The 21,377-nt window shown below is 44.2% G+C and overlaps 1 protein-coding gene across 1 annotated transcript; it reads left to right on the forward strand.

The window, feature by feature from the left end:
- The first annotated feature begins 655 nt into the window (after positions 1–655).
- LOC109794480 (uncharacterized) lies at positions 656–3,027 on the forward strand. The gene is made up of 2 exons (XM_083068097.1): positions 656–1,809; positions 1,995–3,027. Exon 1 carries the CDS (start codon positions 681–683, stop codon positions 1,287–1,289), a length of 609 nt encoding a protein of 202 aa, XP_082924223.1. The 5' UTR covers positions 656–680; the 3' UTR covers positions 1,290–1,809; positions 1,995–3,027.
- The last annotated feature ends 18,350 nt before the right edge of the window (positions 3,028–21,377 follow it).

Consider the following 21,377-nt stretch of genomic DNA (forward strand, 5'->3'; position numbering starts at 1 on the left):
TATACCCGTACCCGTACCCGTACCCGATTTCATTTATCGGGTTTTACCCGTACCCGTACCCGTACCCGGTCAAAGCGGGTATTCCCCGTCAAAGTCGGGACGGGTTCGGGTATTACCCACGGGTACAGGTTTATTTGCCATCCCTAGAGACATCTAGGGTTGCATTTGAAGTAGGCAAATGCACTCCAAATGAAATGCAAATGAACCCTAGATGCAACTTGGTGGCCAAGGATGGAATCTTTGGGTTTAGATTGGCTATATCTAGGTGCATGATAAGACCATGCAACCTTTGCCCTCCACTTGGGCCTAAGCCTTTCTAACACCAAAAATAGACCCAATAACACCAAAAACATGCGTCACTCTCTAATTAACACCCTAGCCCAAAATTAAAAACCCTAATCATCTAGAGCACCCCATAATACAAGGGTAAAATGAGAAATACAAAAGAAAATAAATCCTATGACTAAGATACCCCAAAATACAAGGGTAAAATGGAAAATATAAGTAAAATAAATTCTAAGACTAAAATGCCCCAAGATACAAGGGTAAAATTTGGAATAAAGTAATAAAATTCTATACTACTCAAATTAGTCATAGCCATGAACCATGTGATGGGTTTCACATGAAGTACCAAGGATGGTCCTCCATCAGGTTTTGTAACTGATTGTTTTACATTTAACATGGTTATTACCAAGTTCTGTGAAAGGAATGAAATGAAAAAGGCCTTTGATCTGGTAAAACAAATGAATCAGTTTGCGGTTATTCCTAATGTAGATACCTACAATGCCCTTTTTAATGGTCTCATTAGAACTGGTGCTTTAGATAAAGCCCACTATGTTTTGCAAGCCTTGTTGGAAAGTGGTTCTGTTCCTACAAATAAGCAATACATCACTTTAATCAATGGCATGTGTAGAGTGGGAAACATAAAAGGAGCATTGAAACTGCAAGATGAACTGAAAACGCTTGGTGTCAGCCCCCACAATATTGCTATGAGTGCTATTGTTAGAGGGCTTGCACATTCAAGGAAGATTGAACATGCTATTTGGGTTCTTGATTTGATGCTTGAGATGCAAATCATTCCAACTGTTGCTACTTTCACTACTTTAATGCACATTTATTGCAAAGAAGCTAATGTTGCAAAAGCTTTAGAATTGAGGAGAATAATGGAACATTGTCATGTGAAGCTTGATATTGTTGCATATAGTGTTCTTATATCTGGCCTTTGTGCTAATGGTGATATTCAAGCTGCTTTTAAACTTTATGAAGAAATGAAACAAAGAGATCTCTAGGCTAATACCTCTTTATATTTAGTTCTTATTGATTCTTTCTGTGTTGGAAATTATCATATTGAAAGTGAAAAACTTTTGAGGGATTTACAAGCCAGGGAACTGGTTTCTTTAAATTTGTTTGGAGGCGCCAAAAGATTGAATGAGTTATTGATAATTGCTAGAAAAGAATTAATTCACTTGAGGTACAAAATGAGTAGAAAGTTTGGTTGATTGCATTATGCTTTTTCTTTCTCCAGAATGTGATTTGTTAGACGAGGCTCAGCCAACAGTTCTGTTACAAGTCCAGATATGATAATTCTGTATGGTTTGTATTGCATTCCTCCAGTATCATTCTTTTGGTTTCTTGCACACTTGATCCTTATTTTTTTAGTGTAATTTCTAATTCACCCCTTCGGAACTTTTTTTTCAGGTTACTCAGCATCAAGTTTGTACTTCCTAGTCCATATGCATAAAATCCCACTTCTCACAATAAGGTTGTAGACAGTGTTACGAGAAGACATTTACAAGTCTATTAGCATAGGTCAGCTTCTTTTTTTCCCCTTCTAAACTAAATGTGTCATGATTAGTGTGCTATATGGTCTTGAAAATAGCAGTTTTTACTCAACAAACAAGCTGTTTGTATTAATGTGATTAGTGATGTTAGTAATCAGCTGTATCTGTCAATTTAATGGTATTTATATTTGCTAAATTTTGAAACATTTGCAGGTCCATACTTTTACTGGGTCAGTTCAATTTGCAGATTTGTTCCCTCTGTTTAGAGCAGTAGTGAGGAAAGAAGTGCAGCTTTCCCCTTGGTTTAAAACCTTTGGGAGACAAATAAAGCTCATAGAAAAGAAGTCCTTCATCATAAGGTAAGCATTTATCTATATATTACAAATTTTTAAGTGTCTAGTGATGATTTTATTCTTGATGATTTTTAGTATTTACTGCTGGTATACTGTTCTGAATTCAATGGCAATGGTGATGGGTGTGGAGTACACCTGTTAAATGGACCGTTCCATTTTTACTATTATCCACTTTTCGTGTTTCATGAAGTCACTAAGGGTGTGCTTATTGTGAATTGCCATATGTGGGTCTAAAGTTTGCATCCAAAATACTTTTGCAATTGTCAGCTAATTATAAATTCTACATTAGCTTCTCTGATAGAGTCCTTAGTTTGAACTCTGATATAGGAAAGGATTTATTATGATGGGCAAGCAATGGAAAGAGCCCACAATTTGGTAAGTGTATACTAAAAGGAATTTAGTGGGAAGAGGTGGCAGGTTGTTAGAATTTGAGGGAATGGGTCGGTGAAAAGAGGGTTATATAGTTTCTGCTTGCACGAAAGAAGGGGAGGAGGTTCATTTTGGTTATTAGGCCAGGCAGAGAGAGTATTTTCTCTAAGGAGCTTTTGCTCTGGTTGAGGGATCGATTCCTCTATTATACCATTACCCTCTCATTCATCTTGGTATCATTTTCGTTCTAATTTCTGGGTTCCTAACATACCCACAAGGACATGGATGTTAATCTGAATCACATATAATATCTACCTTTTTTTTGTTCTGTGCTAACTTTTTTTAAACATGAATTGAATTTATTTATTTTTTACTAACAGAATTTTATTGGTGTGGTTGTAGTTTCACACCATGATCTAATAGTGGAGTCATTTTATCCTGGTGTTTTGGTTGTTACAGCTGAAAATCATTGGGATATACCATTTTCAATAGCAATTGATCTTGATTCTGTGACTACCACTGACTCTTCTGGTGGTTCTGTTATACTTAATTCAAGCTATTCGAAAGCATTAAAATCAAAGTAATAATGCATCACCAACTTTACTTCTTAGGTTGGCCTTCAAAAGTTCCTTTTCATAGAAGAAGAGCATTGATATTTAAAGTGTTAGGTCCAGAGTAGGCTTAATAGTTACTCACAGCTAAAATAAGAGATGAGTAAAAAAGAGACAAGGGAGAAAATAACCACAGTAAAAATATTATTTACTGAAAGGGAGGAAATTACAACACTTCTCTCTCTATAACTTACTCCTTTGAATTAGGAGACTACTACTACCGAGAACAGATCTCAAGGTGTATAAGAGAGGAAGAGAGAAGAGAAGAAGGTTTGGGATGCAAATTATGATTTTCAGCTTCCCTATTTATAGAAAAGTCCCAATGGCATTTTCGTAATTTCTCCTAAACTTTTAATATTATTTTATTATCATGTGGGACCCGCTTTTAATTTTAAATTAAAAAGCCACCGAAAGTGGCATTGGCAGCTGGTGGCAGCTGTTCCCAACATTTCTCCCACTTGAAGATTATGATTAAATTAATCATATCTTCACGTCATTGATACTTCATGTTGCTTATGTCTTCAATAGGCCAAATAAGGATCGACACCATGTAAACTTGTCAGTGTTGACAGGCTTTGTCATTACGTCTGCTATGTTGTCTTTTGTATGGATCTTCTGCATATCCACTTTTCCTTCTTCTACTACTTCACGAACAAAGTGATATTGAATTCCTATGTGCTTTGTCCTGGAATGAAAGGCTGGATTCCTTGCAATGTGCAAGGCACTCTGACTGTCACAATACACAGTAATTTTCTCCTGCTTGTGCCCGAGTTCTTCCAGTAACCTTTGAATCCAAATTGCTTCCTTGCATGCTTGCGTAGCTGCCATGTATTCAGCTTCTGTAGTAGATAGAGCTACAACAGTCTGTAACTTAGACAACCAGCTCACTGCTCCTCCAGCAAGTGTAAACACATAACCAGTAGTAGATTTTCTTTTATCCAGATCTCCTGCAAAATCTGAATCAACATAGCCTCTGACAAAAAACTCCGATCCTTCAAAACATAATGCAACATCTGAGGTTCCTTTGATATATCTAAGGATCCTCTTTACAATACTCCAATGCTCTCTACCAGGATCTGCCATAAACCTACTGACCGCTCCCACTGCTTGTGCAATGTCTGGTCTCGTACAAATCATGGCATACATAAGGCTTCCCACCGCTGATGCATACGGCACTCGAGACATTTCCATCCTCTCTGCTTCATTGCTAGGACTCATACTTGAGGATAATTTGTAATTCACAGGAAGTGGGGTAGAAATTGGCTTACAGTCTTGCATGTTGAAGCGCCGCAAGACTTTCAGTAAATAATTCCTCTGAGAAAGCCAAATCTTCCTATCCTTTTTATCTCGGTGAATTTGCATCCCTAAAATCTTGTTTGCCGGTCCCAAGTCCTTCATATCAAACTCCCTAGCCAATTGTGCCTTTAATTCTTGGATCTGATCTTTGTTGGGGCCTACCACCAACATGTCATCCACATACAACAGCAAGATGATGAAATCATTGTCATCAAACCTATTGTAGTACGTACAATGGTCTGAACTCAGTCTGTTGTAACCAAGGCTAATAATGAAGGAATCAAATCTCTTATACCAACACCTTGGCGCCTGCTTTAAACCGTACAGAGATTTGGTCAACCTACAAACCAAGTTTTCTTTTCCTTGTTCTTTAAAGCCTTCTGGTTGGAGCATATATATTTCTTCTTGGAGTTCCCCATGAAGAAAAGCAGTCTTTACATCAAGTTGCTCAAGATGTAAATTAAATGCAGCACACATAGCCAGAACAACTCTGATTGTCGTTAATCGGACAACTGGCGAGAATATCTCGTTAAAATCAATGCCTGCTTTCTGAGCATATCCCTTAACCACCAATCTTGCACGATATCTCTCCACTTGATCATTGCCATCACGTTTGATCTTATAGACCCATTTGCAACCAATGACTTTTCGACCTTTTGGAAGATCAACAAGTTCCCATGTTTTATTTCTATGTAAGGCCTCCATTTCTTCATGCATTGCTGCCATCCACTGAGAAACATCAGAACTCCTCAACGCCTCTTGAAAGGTTGATGGTTCTCCTTCTTCAGTTAAGAGACAGTACGCATCATGACTTGCCATAACATAGTCTGAATGCCAAAATGGTTTCTTCGTCTGACGTGTTGTTCGTCGAACATCTCCATCATTGTCCTCATTTGGTTCTTGTTCATCGTGCTCTTGTTCTGCTTCAGAGGTGTCATCCTTTTTAGACTTTCCTCCTATCTCCACTATACTAGTGTCTTTGATAGTGCTGTCATTCTCCTGCTCCTTTTGCAGTTCAGTTTCTGCAAAGACTACATCCCTGCTAACAACAACCTTGCGGGCAGTGGGATCCCACAAGCGATACCCCTTAACATTGTCAGCATAACCCAAGAATATACATTTCCTGGATTTTGGGTCCAGCTTTGTTCTTTCTTGGGAGTTGTACATCACGTACACCGGACATCCAAACACATGTAATGAAGAATAATTTGATGGTTTTCCATTCCACATCTCCATTGGTGTCTTCAAACCAATTGCTGTTGATGGTGAGCGATTGATCAAATAACAAGCAGTTTTGACTGCTTCTGCCCAGAAAGACTTGGCTAATCCTGCAGTTCTCAACATAGCTCTTGTCCTTTCTAGAAGAGTTCGATTCATCCGCTCTGCTACCCCATTCTGCTGAGGTGTATGAGCAACTGTAAATTGCCTTTTAATACCCTCTTGCTTGCAGAATGCCAGAAAATCACCATCTATATATTCTCCTCCATTATCTGTCCTCAAGCACTTAATCCTTTTTCCAGTATCAAGTTCTACTTGTGCTTTAAATTCCTTGAATACTGGGAACACATCTGACTTCTTTTTGATTGGGTACACCCACAATCTCCGGGAATAATCATCAATAAATGATACAAAATATTTTGCTCCTCCCATGGAAATTTCTGGTGATTCCCAAACATCAGAATGGATCAAGTCAAGTATGTGTTTGCTCCTTGTAGTTACTTTGGCAAATTGTAATCTATGTTGCTTGCTTGTCACACAGTGCTCACAAAATGGTAAGGTTACCATTTTAAGCCCTGACAAGAGATTACGTTCCGCAAGAATTTTCAGGCCTCGCTCTGACATATGTCCTAGTCTACGATGCCACATCATCGTTGCCTCTTCTTGACTTATTGCTGCAACTGATGCATCTGCTTCTTGCAACGTTTCTCCCAAAAGCAAGTATAGATTTGATGTGATCTTCTCAGCTTTCATCACCACCAAATTGCCTTTAACTACCTTCAAGATTCCACCTTCAACGTGGATCTTGCACTTGAGATCATCTAGTTGCCCAATGGACAATAGATTCTTTTTCAAGCCCTTCACATGTCGTACCCCTTGAATTGTACGAACAGTACCATCATACATTTTTAATTTGATAGTACCAACTCCAGCAATTTCCAAAGCATGATCATTTCCCATAAATACGGATCCTCCTGAGATTGATTCATAAGTGCAAAACCAATCTCTATTTGGAGTCATGTGCTAGGTTGCACCTGAATCCAATATCCAACATTCATGGAGTTGTTTTTCGCCTCTGGAACTTATTGCTTCACTGTACAAGATTTCTCCATCTTCTTGGGTACTAGCAACACAACCTTGAGAGGTTGACGCTTCAGAATTCTTCCCTCCTCCACTCTTCTTGTGCCAACAATCTTTCTTCATGTGCCCTCTCATGCCACAATTATAGCATTTGAGGTTCTTCCTTCCTCGAGATTTTGATCTACCATGATTTTGACTCCCACTGGAGCCACGTTCCATTGATCTTCCTCTCATCATCGTCAAAGCTTCTGCTTGCTTTGAACTTTCCAGTCTGTCTTCCTTATTCTTTCGCCTGGACTCTTCTTCAAGAATAGCTCCGGCAACATCCTCAAAGGATAGACGACCAACAACATTATTGTTTGTTATGTTGATGATGAGTTGATCATATGAATCTGGTAAACTCTGAAGTAGAAGCTCCGCACGTTCATTTTCCACTATGTTGAAATCAGCTGTTGAAAGCTGAGCAAATAGCGTATTCAGATTGTTGATGTGGTCCGTCACTGCTGTGGACTCACTCATTCGAAGAGTGTAGAGTTTCCTCTTTAAGAATATTCTGGTGTGAAGTGACTTGACCTCGTATAATTTTACGAGCGTGTCCCAAATCTCCTTTGCAGTTGTCTTCTCTGCTATGCTCGACAAAACTGAATCAGCCATTGCTAAGTGCAAATTGGCAACAGCATTGTCATCCATTTCTCTCCACTTTTCATCAGTAATATCTGATGGCCTGCCTTCAATTGCTTTAAGACAGTTGTCTTTTCTCAAAATTGCTCTTATCTTCAATTTCCACAGGGAAAAATTGTTCCCGTTGAACTTCTCTATCTCAAACTTTGCTGCCATAATTTCTTCTATTAAACCGACTTAAGTAACTTCCACTAGAATAGTACCGCCTACTGGAACAATGATAAAATCCAGTAACAAGAATAATTCTTTTCTGATGTGACTGATCAGACAATACTGCAGCCACAGAGCATACTAAGAAATTTTCTCCGACACTATACCAATGTACACCACAGCGGAATAATAAACAACCTAGTGGCTCTGATACCACTGTTAGGTCCAGAGTAGGCTTAATAGTTACTCACAGCTAAAATAAGAGATGAGTAAAAAAGAGACAAGGGAGAAAATAACCACAGTAAAAATATTATTTACTGAAAGGGAGGAAATTACAACACTTCTCTCTCTATAACTTACTCCTTTGAATTAGGAGACTACTACTACCGAGAACAGATCTCAAGGTGTATAAGAGAGGAAGAGAGAATAGAAGAAGGTTTGGGATGCAAATTATGATTTTCAGCTTCCCTATTTATAGAAAAGTCCCAATGGCATTTTCGTAATTTCTCCTAAACTTTTAATATTATTTTATTATCATGTGGGACCCGCTTTTAATTTTAAATTAAAAAGCCACCGAAAGTGGCATTGGCAGCTGGTGGCAGCTGTTCCCAACATAAAGAACTGAAGTTCCTAAGTTGAAATTGGTGCAAGTGCAACCATACAAATCCTTATTATCTGCCTCAGGGATTATTGGTAAGTTCTCATTTGTCTGTGCATTATACTTATCCCAAGCTGTTCAGAAGTATTCAAAATCGAAGCAATAAAGTATGATCTATTCGATTTCCTGGTTTGAAATTCAAAAGTTCCTTTTCATGTGGGAAGAAAACTAATATTTAGAGAATTGTAGCTCCTAAGTTGAAATTGGTTGAATTATTGGCAAGTTATCTCCTTGTTTGTAACATTTTTAGGGAAACACAATCTAGAGTCTGGACAAAAAGGATACTTGGCTCATTGGCATTGAACTTTGCACAACTATTCTACGGGAAATACTCAAATATTTTCTTAGCATTTCAATTTTCAAATCCTTGTTTATCTACTTTCATTAGATGGAAAGGATTTGGGCAGCTTTGGGATGTCTGACTTGAGGTAGCAGGTGCAAATGGGTATAATGCTAGACTGAATAGCAGATAGTGGACTAGACTAGAGTAATAACTAACAAAACATATTGGCATTGATCATGAGTATCTTTTGCCACATGTGCATTTCCGTGCAACTTAAATTATGGACGCTTTTAGAATGTGCATATTATTTCCTGGAATTTTTTTATGGTAAGCCACTGCCGCCACCACCAATTTGGGGGATAATATGGAAAAACACAAATAGAAGATGATAGGCAAGGTTCTGTAAGAGTTTTTTCTGAGCTTCTGGAATAAAGTCTAACTTTCTGGCAGATATATTTGCATCCATTTGATTTATAGCCAACATGGAAACTTCAAAAGACAACTTCTACTTTTTAAATTAGTTCTTGAGAGACTTGTTCTTATTTATATGGTCCGGTTACCTATTAATTGTTCATGTGAAAGTTTATCCCAAATATATGATCTTTATAGAATTAATTTTCTTAACCCAAATCTTACTATCAGTATCCTTTCTCTTGCCATCCGCCATATTCTATCTGTGTTCTTCTGATGTCACGATTTTCGTCTTGCCCTGTATGTTATTGGTGCATATTTAGTTCTTAATGCTGCTGTAATGTTAACTAACATATCTTTTATGCATATCTTGTAGATTGTTGGTCCAATTGGTGTTAGAACCGAGAGCTATTCCGAGATTATTATTGAAAGAATGGTGAAGACGAGAAAGAATAACGTTGAAGAACACCAGTCCGAGGACGAGTGTCGCCACCGGCCCGAAACGGGCTTTCGGCATTCGCGAAGGATGGTTGGACTCTTTTATTTGTTTAAAAATATGGATTGCTAGAATGACTTATTCTCAAACTGAGACCTTGTCAAACGAGCAATTTTATTAAAAGGCTCACCAATCCATATTAATCCCAAGCGGGACCCTCCATGGATTAGCGGTTTTCATAAAAAGGAAGGGTTCATGGAGTCGCCACCAATGTTTTACTCAAAACATTGGAAAAAGAAGTTTAAAGCAATCGATTCAAAAATCGACTTCGGCCATGACAACCAAAGTCGGGTAAGGGAGTCGGTTACGCGTGGGGAAGGTGTTAGCACCCCACAGCGCCCCTTTCGGGTTCCCTATGACAGATTATTTATTAAATAATAGCGCAAAATTTCTAAATTACCCCTATTTATTATAAGCGATTGTAAATTAAATATCTACATGATGATAAATTTAAATATGCAACAATCAGAAAGCGGTAAAAGAAGGGATTTTTAGAAAAGAAACCTCTTGAAGCGTGCTTTTTATATATCAAGTAAAACTGGGAAGCTTTTTGGCGTTCCCTCGCTCTACAAGCCCGCTCGCTCCCTCCTAGAAAATTTTAACTATGGAAATCCGGAGATTTCCCTTCGACTAAGTTCGAATCTCCAAGCTAAATGCTCGGAATTCCAGAACTTCGTCGGATCGACTCCCAGAGAGATTTCTAGGGCAGAACACTGCTCAAAAACCCCAGAATACTCAAGGAGGGAGTCAAAACTGTGTGTCAAAGTCTAGAATGACGTCCAATTGACGTCATATTTATAGGGATGAGGCGCAATACGGCCTCTGGGGGTCAATACGGTCCGTATTGAAGTTTTGAACTACAATACGGCCGTATTGAATTCAGTACGGCCGTATTGAAGTTCAAAAAACCTCAATACGGCCGTATTGAGTTCAGTGCAGCCGTATTGAAGTTCAGTGCAGCCGTATTGAGTTCAGTGCAGCCGTATTGAAGTTCAGAAACTTCAATACGGCCGTATTGAGTTCAGTGCGGCCGTATTGTAGTTTAAAATGTTCAATACAGCCGTACTGAACTTTTGGGAGGCCGTATTGGGCTTCATTCCCTCCACTTTCTTATTTTTTGCTACTCTAAGACCTCTAAACCTACAGATTGTCATCCCACGGTCTTCTAAGAGTCCCTTTGGCTGACTTTCCTTTGATCTTCGAGAGTCTTCGAGTCTTATTTCCGACCCGGACAATTTTAGGGGTCTACAACGAGCATCAGTCAGGAGCCGAGACGACGGAAGAGACAAACTTGAACAGTATGATGCGACAGATGAAAGAGGAGATGGCCGCTATGAAGCAACAGCGGGAGAGAGATGCGGCCGAAATGGCTGCGCTACGGGCGGAAAATGCCAGCCTCAAGAACCAATACCACGATCCTACATGGAAGCCCTCCGAGACAACCCACACTCAAGGTTCGTTCCATTCGCATGGCCAGCACACCTCGGTCCCTTATACTTCTGTTGCCCCTGCCGCCCACGCCTCGGCCAGCCGACCAATACAGCCCATGCCGGCAGGATCACACCGACATCCCTTTACACCCAATATCATGCAGTCCGCCCTCCTTGACAATTGGAAGTCCTTGTCTCTCGACAAGTACAACGGAACCACCGATCCAGATGAACATGTTGACGTGTTCTTGACTCAGGTCACATTAAGCACCACCGATGACGCCGCCCTGTGCCGAATTTTCCCGACGTCGCTAAAAGGACGAGCGTTGAGCTGGTTCACTCGGCTCCCGGCCAATTCGATCGACTCATTCGGCACCTTAGCCTCTCAGTTTACCATCCAGTTCGCTACAAGCCGACCACACCAGTTGACTTCTCTATCACTAGTGAGCATCCGCCAGGAGAAAAAGGAGTCTCTCCGGGCGTTCATGAGCCGATTCAACAAAGCGGCATTAGAGATCAGGGACCTCAACCCAGCCGTCGCCTTACACCATCTAACCACCGCGTTGAAGCCGGGTCCCTTCGCCAACAGTATTTGTAAAAAGCCACCGGCAAACATGGATGACCTTCGGCGCAGGGCCGACAAGTATATGCAGATGGAAGAACTAGCCGAGTTTCGCAACCAGGCCAGAGCAGAAGTGGTGAGCAAGACAGAAAAGCCAATAGAAAACAATTTTCGCGGTCGTCCAAAAGAACTCGTACCCCGCGAGCGGCCACCCCGTGGTCCGAAGTATACACAGTACACACCACTGAACACCAGCCGGTCAGCAGTACTAGAACAAGCATTGGCTTCAGAAGTGCTGACTATCCCAAAGAGAGCATCGACCCCTCCCCGAGCCGACACAACCAAATCCTGCAGATTTCACCGCAATCGTGGGCATTCAACTGACGAATGTTCAGCCTTGAAAGACAAAATTGAAGATTTGATCAAGCAAGGACAGTTGCAAGGTTTTGTGAACCGTCCCGACCGGCCCCGACACGGCGAACAATCACAGAGACGTGACCATTCCGAACACCGCAGAGCAGAAACGCGCTCGTATAGAGAGCGCAGTCGGTCACGGGATAGGCATGAAGAACAGCAAGCAACACAGCCACGGCGAGTTATTAACACCATTGCTGGCGGTTTTGCTGGCGGGGGCTCATCTTCGTCGGCACAACGAAGACACCTGCGAGCTGTCCGACATGTGCATGTCGTGGAAACAAATCGTTGCCGTCTGCCAACCATTACCTTCACCGAGGCCGACTTCAAGGGAATCGACCCAGATCAGGACGATCCGATGGTGATCAGCGTTGAAATTCACAATTGCATCGTCCGTAAGACATTGGTTGACCAAGGAAGTTCAGCGGACATACTATATTGGAACACGTTCAAGCAGTTGGGAATTCCAGAGTCCGAACTGGTCCCTTACGATGAACCTTTGGTGGGATTCTCTGGTGAACGAGTCAAAACAAAAGGATATATCAAGTTATCAACACGATTTGGGTTCGAAGGGGCGGAATACCGAGACATCTCGGTTAAATACGTGGTTGTTCATGCGAGCACCTCCTATAACATTCTGCTCGGTCGGCCATCCCTGAATCGGCTCGGAGCAATTGTGTCTACTCCTCATTTAGCTATGAAGTTTCCGGCACAGTCGGGACGGGTTATCACGGTACACGCCGATCAAAAAACTGCACGCGAATGCTACTTTGCCAGCTTGCGGCTACCGAAAGTGCAAGACGAAACGATCAAAGAGCCACAGAAAGTCCACTCGGTAACCCAACAGTCCTCCATAGACCTCGACCCCCGAATCGGGCATGACGAAAGGGTCGAGCCTATTGAAGAAAGGCAACCACTCCAAGTTGGAACCCTTGATACCCAACTGACTTATTTGGGAACTGTTCTGACGGAACAAGAGAAAGCAGCCATCGAACAGGTAATACTTGATAACCGAGATCTATTTGCATGGCACCCCTCCGATATGCCGGGTATCGATCCAGAGTTTTTGTGCCATAAGCTCTCAATTAGTAGGGAGGCAAGGCCGATCGCCCAGCGGCGTCGGAAGACTGGAGAGGAGAAGAAGGCGGCAATCGATGCTGAGGTAGCCAAATTATTAGAAGCACAGTTTATACGAGAGATCCACTACACGACGTGGTTGGCTAATGTGGTCATGGTCCGAAAGCCGAACGGGAAATGGCGTATGTGTACCGATTACACGAACTTGAATAAAGCTTGCCCGAAAGACGCCTACCCGTTGCCCAATATTGATCGTCTCGTAGATGGGGCGTCTGGCCACCGTTTCCTATCCTTCTTAGACGCGTATTCGGGGTATAACCAAATTCGCATGCACCCTCACGATGAAGACAAAACAGCATTCATCACCGAGACAGCCAACTATTGCTACCGTGTAATGTCGTTCGGTCTGAAGAACGCCGGTGCCACGTACCAGCGCCTGATGAATAAAATTTTCCAGAGTCAGATTGGTCAGTGCCTCGAAGTGTATGTTGATGACATGGTCGTCAAATCTGATGAAGTTTCTGCCCATGTACGCCACCTGGCCGAGGTATTCCAAGCGCTCAGACAACACCAAATGAGGCTGAACCCCGAAAAATGTGTGTTCGGTGTATCAGGTGGAAAATTCTTGGGATTCATGTTGTCTAGCCGGGGCATCGAGGCAAACCCAGACAAATGCCAAGCCATACTGGAGATGAAGAGCCCCACCACTCTCAAAGATGTACAAAAGTTGGCAGGGCGGCTAACTTCGCTTTCACGGTTCCTTCCCCGGCATGCCGAGATATCTCAACCTATCCTCGCCCTGCTGAAGAAAGAAAAGCAATTTACATGGACTCATGAATGTGAAGAAGCGTTCCAACAGTTTAAGCATCGCCTTAGTTCACCTCCCATACTGTCCAAACCTACTGCCAGCACCGACATGGTCATTTACCTTGCCGTGTCAGGACATTCGGTCAGTGCTGTCTTAATACAGGAACAGAGGGATCAAAGGCCGATATACTTCACCAGTCGAACACTGCAAGAAGCCGAGAAGCGTTACCAGTTAATTGAAAAGGTAGCTCTAGCGCTCGTCTACACGGCTCGCAGGCTCAGGCAATACTTCCAGAGTCATAGGGTGGTTGTCCGAACCGACTGCCCGATTGCGAAAGTTCTTCGTAAACCGGAAATCGCTGGCAGGATGATGGCCTGGTCGGTCGAACTCTCAGAGTTTGACATATCGTTCGAGCCGAGAGGACCCATCAAATCACAGCATTTGGCCGACTTCGTCAATGAGCTTACCTCAGCAGGTAGTTTTCACGACGAGCCGTGGACAATGCATGTCGACGGCTCATCCAGTGCCCAGGGAAGCGGAGCGGGAATAATTCTAGCCAGCCCTTCGGGCATCACGGTCGAACAGTCGCTCCGGTTCGGTTTTCAGGCATCTAATAACCAAGCCGAGTACGAAGCGCTGCTGGCCGGTATGAGACTAGCAGCCGAGATGGGTGTGACAAGGGTCGTATGCTGTACCGATTCAAAGATCGTGGCCGAACAGGTCAACGGCAATTTTCAAATTAAGGACGCTAATTTGTTGCAGTATTACCACCTCTTCCAAAAGCTCAAAGAGGAGTTCACTGACGTACAAATCCGACACGTTCCCAGAAGCACCAACGAACGAGCCGATCAGTTGGCTCGGCTTGCTAGTAGTCGAAAACCAGGACAGCTGAGAACAACCATTCACCTGGAAATCCCTGCCCCAAGTGTGGCGATTGAGTGCATGGCGGCCGATACTGACACACCGAACTGGATGACTCCTATTCGGAACTATATCCTCCAACAAGAGTTGCCCACCGATCCGAAGGAGGCAAAAAAGCTTCGCACTCAGGCCGCTCGGTACTCCATAGTGGCTAACGACCTCTACAGGCGAGGATTCTCCACTCCGTTGCTCAAATGCATTGATAACTCGCAGGCGGATTATGTGATGCGGGAAGTTCATGAAGGTATCTGTGGGTCCCATTCCGGAGGCCGTACCCTAGCTGCAAAAGTGTCACGAGCTGGTTATTATTGGCCAACTCTGAAAGGGGATTGCGCTGAGTTCGTCAAACGTTGCATACAATGTCAGCGACATGGAAACCTCATCCATGCCTCCGCCGCCGAGCTGCACAGCATCAGCTCTCCATGGCCGTTTGCCTTATGGGGCATTGACGTACTTGGCCCGTTCCCTGTGGCAAAGGGACAGGTTAAGTTCCTCCTCGTGGCAGTAGATTACTTCACAAAGTGGATTGAGGCCGAGCCGCTCGCCTGCATCTCCGCTGCTAACGTCCAAAAGTTTGTATGGAAGAACATCATCACTCGTTTTGGCATCCCATATGCCATCATCTCCGATAACGGCTTACAATTTACAGACAAAAAGTTCAACTCATTCCTCGAAAACCTTGGCATTCGGCACAGATTTACATCGGTGGAGCACCCTCAGTCAAACGGCCAAGCCGAAGCAGCCAACAAGGTTATCCTGACTGAATTAAAAAGAAGACTCGGCTCGGCAAAAGGAGTGTGGGCCGATGAATTGCCAGAGGTTCTCTGGGCGTACCGGTGTACACCACAATCCACTAATAGAGAAACACCCTTCCGCCTCACATACGGCACTGATGCGATGATCCCGGTTGAGGTTGGAGAACCATCTTTCCGGCGACAAAGCTTTCAGGAGGAATCTAACGACGACGCACTCCGAGCCGAACTCGATGTCCTCGAGGAAGTGCGGGACAAGGCACGGGTGGTGGCCGAGGCATGCAAACAGCGAATGACTCGGCGCTTTAATTCCAATCTAAAGCCAAGAACTTTTCACGAGGGCGACCTTGTGTGGCGTGCAACGGAGGCAGCCAGGCGTAACTCTTCTAAAGGAAAGCTCTCTGCCAATTGGGATGGACCATTCCGGATACGACACGCACTCCACAATGGGGCCTACAAGCTAGAAGAGCTGTCCGGCAAGGTTATTCCAAGAACATGGAATTCTACCCACCTAAAGACATACTACAGTTAAATTCGAATTTGTAATACTCGAACTATGTAATTATATCGCGGTGCACTCTTTTCCTTGACTGATCTTTTTCCCTCTTGTAAAAATGTGAAAAGAGGTTTTTGATTAGCAAGGTTTTTAACGAGGCACCTTCTTATCAATGAAAATACATCTCCCACTTAATTATCTCCACTTATTTCTACAAGTCTTCCCTCCCGAGAAGTCTCTCGGCCAAGGATGTGCCTTAAATTTAATTACAAGTCTTCCCTCCCGAGACGTCTCTCGGCCAAGGATGTGGCTTAAATTTAATTACAAGTCTTCCCTCCCGAGAAGTCTCTCGGCCAAGGATGTGGCTTAAATTTAATTACAAGTCTTCCCTCCCGAGAAGTCTCTCGGCCAAGGATGTGGCTTAAATTTAATTACAAGTCTTCCCTCCCGAGAAGTCTCTCGGCCAAGGATGTGGCTTAAATTTAATTACAAGTCTTCCCTCCCGAGAAGTCTCTCGGCCAAGGATGTGGCTTAAATTTAATTACAAGTCTTCCCTCCCGAGAAGTCTCTCGGCCAAGGACGTGGCTTAAATAAATAATTACGTCTTCCTTCGCGAGAAGTCTTTCGGTTACGGATTTAACAGAATTACCCAAAAATTGCGAGAATTTAAATTTCATTCAAAAGGCCCTAATAGGCCTAGAAGTACATGCAAGGGGGGGGGGGGCGCTATCGGCCCAGCATTACAAAATAAAAATCTCAAGACACGACCTCAGGCTCTCCCTGGTTCGCATCATCCTCGGCAGCGGGCTCCTCGTAAGCCGTTTCCTCCTCATTCGGCCTAGTGGGCCGCTCTGGGGCCTCAGCATCGACCTCTTGATCCGGCGGAATCGAGCTTAAGTCCACCAACTTCCCCTGAAAGAAGTCCTTCGTCATATCCAGTTGAAAGTCAGGGGGGAAGTCACCAAAGTAGCTAGCTTGCCGAGCAGCTTGGGCAAAGCCAGCCTCATGCTAGGACAGGAGCTTGTCGCGAGCCTTTTCCCTGAAGGAACCAAAAGATATTTTCTCGGCCTCCAGTTCCTTCTGAAGCAGGGTAGCCCTCTCAGTTTCATTCTTCAAAGACGTCTCTAATCGCTGGACCTTTAAGGTGAGATCGTCAACCATACGCCCTCGGCGGTCAACCTCGGCCCGGAACTTGCCGTTAGACGTCTGAGCATCGGTCAACGCCGTCAGCGTCTCTCGCAGCGACTTCTCCTGCTCAGCTAGTTGACGGCGAAGTCCATCAGCCTCCCCATTCGGTTCCATGACGATGCTTTGAGCCAAAGCCACAGCCCGAACTTGGAACTCACAGAAGAAGTTCCACTTCTGCGCCGAACTCATCCGGCCCAGAACTGCCTGCCCAGCCTCAGAAGTCAAGTCTTGGCTTAGGAAATCCTGCGCGTTCACATTACTGGCCAAGAAGTTTGGCCCAACCAAGCTCTCCGGGGCATTGGGATTGGCTAGCCGCTGCTGCTTGGCTTGGCGGCTCTCCTCCACAGCCTTCCCTTCAGTAGGCTTTCTTTTTTCGGGCTGCCGAGAGGAACCCTTGCCCCCTTTCTTGGGATTGGTGGGTTGCCCCGCTCCGCCCTGTCGTGGAGCCGGTTGATTCCCACCTGCACGCGTCTCGGTCGGGGTCTTGTTTCCTGTGACCCCTGCCACTCGGCTCCCGATCAGATTGCGGATATTCAAGTCATGGTCAAAGTTCGCCATAATACCTGCACATCATTAGTCAAAATCAATGGTAACGCAGGAATTTAAACAAACAAGAGTTACTATACCGATTAGTTCCTCGGTGACGTTGGCCGATTCGAATAATCGGACCAGGGGACGACACGGTAATGGCCGTGGCAATTTCTCCAAAATATCCAAGCTCTGTCTTTCCTCCGGCGACATTCGGGATTTCGATACGGTATCGTACTTTCTCGGCCTTCGGGTCCAATACAGGGGAAAGACCGAGTTCCCCTCATCGTCAAAAAAGTATTTATTCCCCGTCTCGGGTCGAATCATTACCTTTATAAAACCCACTTTAAATTTTTTGTAAGAAGTGGTGAATGGCTGAAGCAAGCAATCACTGTGCCGAATCAATGACAACCACTTCGCTTTCTTCGTCGGCCGAGAGGAGTAGTAATATAAAAATAAATGTGGAGTAGGTTGGAGGCCAAGTGCTAAGCACAACCGTCTAAATCCTTGCATTGCTGCCCAGGTGTTGGGATGGACCTGAGAAGGCGCCACGTTCAGAAGACGAAGTATACCCGAGAAATATTTATCAAAGGGGAGGGATATCTTCAAATCCCGAAACATATAGTCATACACATAAAAGAACGGGTATTTGGACGACCCCTGGTCTAGATAAACAAAATCCGGATTAGGAACCCCATCACCTCGGCATGGCTGGAAAAAGATAGCAGACGGCTCCTCGTCTTCGGGAAAGTTTAAAAATTTCATTGTCGATACGAAGTTAACAAGTGATTTCTTGGTCGTATACCGGGAGTACACACTACCAACTTCCCCGTGTACCCATGAAAATCCAGGCGTCGATACGGGAGGAAAGCTTCTTGATGAACCCCCACCCCCACTTGGACGGTCATCAGAACCTATAGCCGAGGCGGAACCACTTCCACTAACGCTCTGGGCCTGCTCAGATCCAGAAAAGGACTCGGTGCGATCTCCATTAGAGGCCGAAGCTGAGGCAGCGTCCCGGACCGGAGATATTCTCCGTCTCGATTCCCCTTCGTCACCGGAGGAGTCGACATGAACAATATTTAAATTTGCCATTACGTACCTGAATGCTAAACTTCAGATCTTCCTTCGACGAATGCTCGAATGCTGATTTACTAATTCGGATCCGGAGATAATGATTGTGCACGTATGTGGAGCCCCCTCTTCATGCCTATTTATAGACCCTGCATGTTACACATTCAAACGTCGCAGCCTTGGGAAACCGTTGGATCAATTTAATCCAACGATCCTCAATACGCAACCCCTCGTATGCTCCACCTAAGCCCAACTGACACATCCTTTGGCGTTCCACACTTAATGCGAACCCTAGCATGCGCCATTCCACGCACAATGATGGCGACCCTAGTCGCCACCGGCCCGAAACGGGCCTCGGCGGTCGCGAAGACGGTCGAGCTCGCTTTTATTTTAGTTTTGAAAATGTATTGGATTATTAGAACGACTTGTTCTCAAACTGAGACCTTGTCGATCTTATCCAATTTATTTATTAAAAGTCTCACCAATCCATATTAATCCCAAGCGGGACCCTCCATGGATTAGTGGTTTTCGCAAAAGGAGGGTTCGTGGAGTCGCCACCAATGTTTTACTCAAAACATTGGAAAAAGGGATAAGGCAATTGATTTTATAAATCAACTTTGGCCATTACAACCAGAGTTGGGTAAGGGAGTCGGTTACGCGTGGGGAAGGTGTTAGCACCCCACAGCGCCCCTTTCGGGTTCCCTATGACAGATTATTTTCTAAAATAACAGTGTAAAATTACTAAATTACCCCTATTTATTCTAAGCAATTATAAATTGACTATCTACATGATGACAGTTTAAATATGCACACAGAAAGCAGTAAAAGGAAGGATTGAAGGGAAACCTCTTGAAGCGTGCTTTTATATATTGCAAAATGAACTGGGAAGCGTTTTGGCGTTCCCTCACTCTACAAGCCCGCTCGCTCTCCTAGAACAAAATTTTTACTAAGGGAATCAAAAAGATTTCCCCTCGACTAGGTTCGATCCTCAAGCAAAATGGCTCGGGGCTCAAGAACTTCGTCGGATCACCTCTCCGAGTGATTTCTAGGGCAGAACACTGCTCAAAAACCCCAGAATACTCAAGGAGAGGGTTGAAACTATGTTCAAAAGTGTGGAATGACGTCCAATTGACGTCATATTTATAGGGAATAGGCGCAATACGGCCTACAGGAGCAATACGGCCGTATTGAAATTTTTGAACTTCAATACGGTCGTATTGAGTTCAATACGGCCGTATTGAAATTCAGAAATTTCAATGCGCCCGTATTGAGTTCACTGCGGGTGTATTGAAGTGTCAATACGGGCGTATTGATTTCAGTACGGCCGTATTGAAGTTTCAGAAACTTCAATACGCCGTATTGAGTTCGCTGCGGCCGTATTGAAGCTTCAATACGGCCGTATTAAGTTCAGTACGGCCGTATTGGGCTTCATTCCCTCCACTTCCTTATTTTGAGCTATTCTAAGACCTCTAGACCTACAGAGAACCCTCCTAGGGCCTTCGAGGAGTCCTTCTGGCTGATTATCCTTCAGTCTTCGAGAGTCTTCAAGCTTTATTTCCGACCCGGACAATTTTAGGGGTCTACAGCTGCCCCCCCTTTACTTAGTCGGACGGCCTTTTGGTGTATCGGCTGACAAGTAAAGGAGTTGACCCAATTGTCCGGGTGTTGCGCCGACCTTCTGACTTGTAGTGTCTTCCGGCGGAAAATTGTTGAGTAGCCTCTCCAGGTGGGTGCATACCTCGGCGCTTCTGACATCCTCGGTAGCTGAGTTTACCCTCTCCAGGGTCAACTTCACTCGACGCCCGAGCCGGAAGTTGGACATCAACGCGCCTCTGATGACGCTGATGGTTGAGTACCGTCTCTCCAGGCTTAGCTTCACTCTTTGTTCAAGCCGGAAGCTAAGTACCCTTGTGACGACGGTAGCAGTGTGAGTTTCGCCTCTCCAGGCTTAGTCTCGCTCTTTGTTGGAGCCGGAAACCAAGCACCTTTGTGACGACGGTGAGCAGTGTGAGTTTTGCCTCTCCAGGCCTTGCTTTGCTTGTTGCTCAAGCTGGAAGCTGTAAGTACCGTCTCTCCAGGCTTAGCTTCACTCTTTGTTCGAGCCGGAAGCTAAGTACCTTTGTGACAACGGTGAACGGTGAGTACCCCTTTTCCAGAGATAGCTTCGCTCATTGCCCGAGCCGGAAGCTGCATACCTCCGTGTTTGTGACGACGGGGGTAGCGTGAATATCTCCTTTCCAGGGATTTGTGATGATTTTGTCTCCACAGTCCACGGTGCTGCTTCGACGATTATTTTTTATTTTTATGCCACTGAGGGCTGGATAACGCAGGGATCCGTCTAGGGGATGTGCAGTCATTCATAGGTTCCTGTGCCCCAACTTGCATTGCATTGTTGGTACCCTTGGGGAATTTCTGACTCCTTGGGGTATAGACACAGATGCTCTTTCTCTCTGAGTTGAGCGATGCCTTATGTTTGGTTGACGTCCTTTGACGTTGGTGGAGTATCCCGGTTTATCCTTATTCGGGTAACTCTTTTTAATTTTTGGATTTTGTTGCCTCTGTGTAGGCTGTTATCCACTGGGGGATTTTGTCGTTGATTTTGATTGGCCTCTTCTGTTAGGCAGATTACCTTGATGTTCAATGATTGGCTGAGAGCCAGATTCCACTTGGGGAATGATTATTGATCTTTTTATGATTTTTCCTTTTGAAGGAGTGCCTCTTATGTAGGCGACTGAGGAAT

The sequence above is a fragment of the Cajanus cajan genome, chromosome 2 (assembly GCF_000230855.2).
Source record: "Cajanus cajan strain Asha chromosome 2, NIPB_CcT2T_4, whole genome shotgun sequence".
Lineage (NCBI taxonomy): Eukaryota > Viridiplantae > Streptophyta > Magnoliopsida > Fabales > Fabaceae > Cajanus > Cajanus cajan.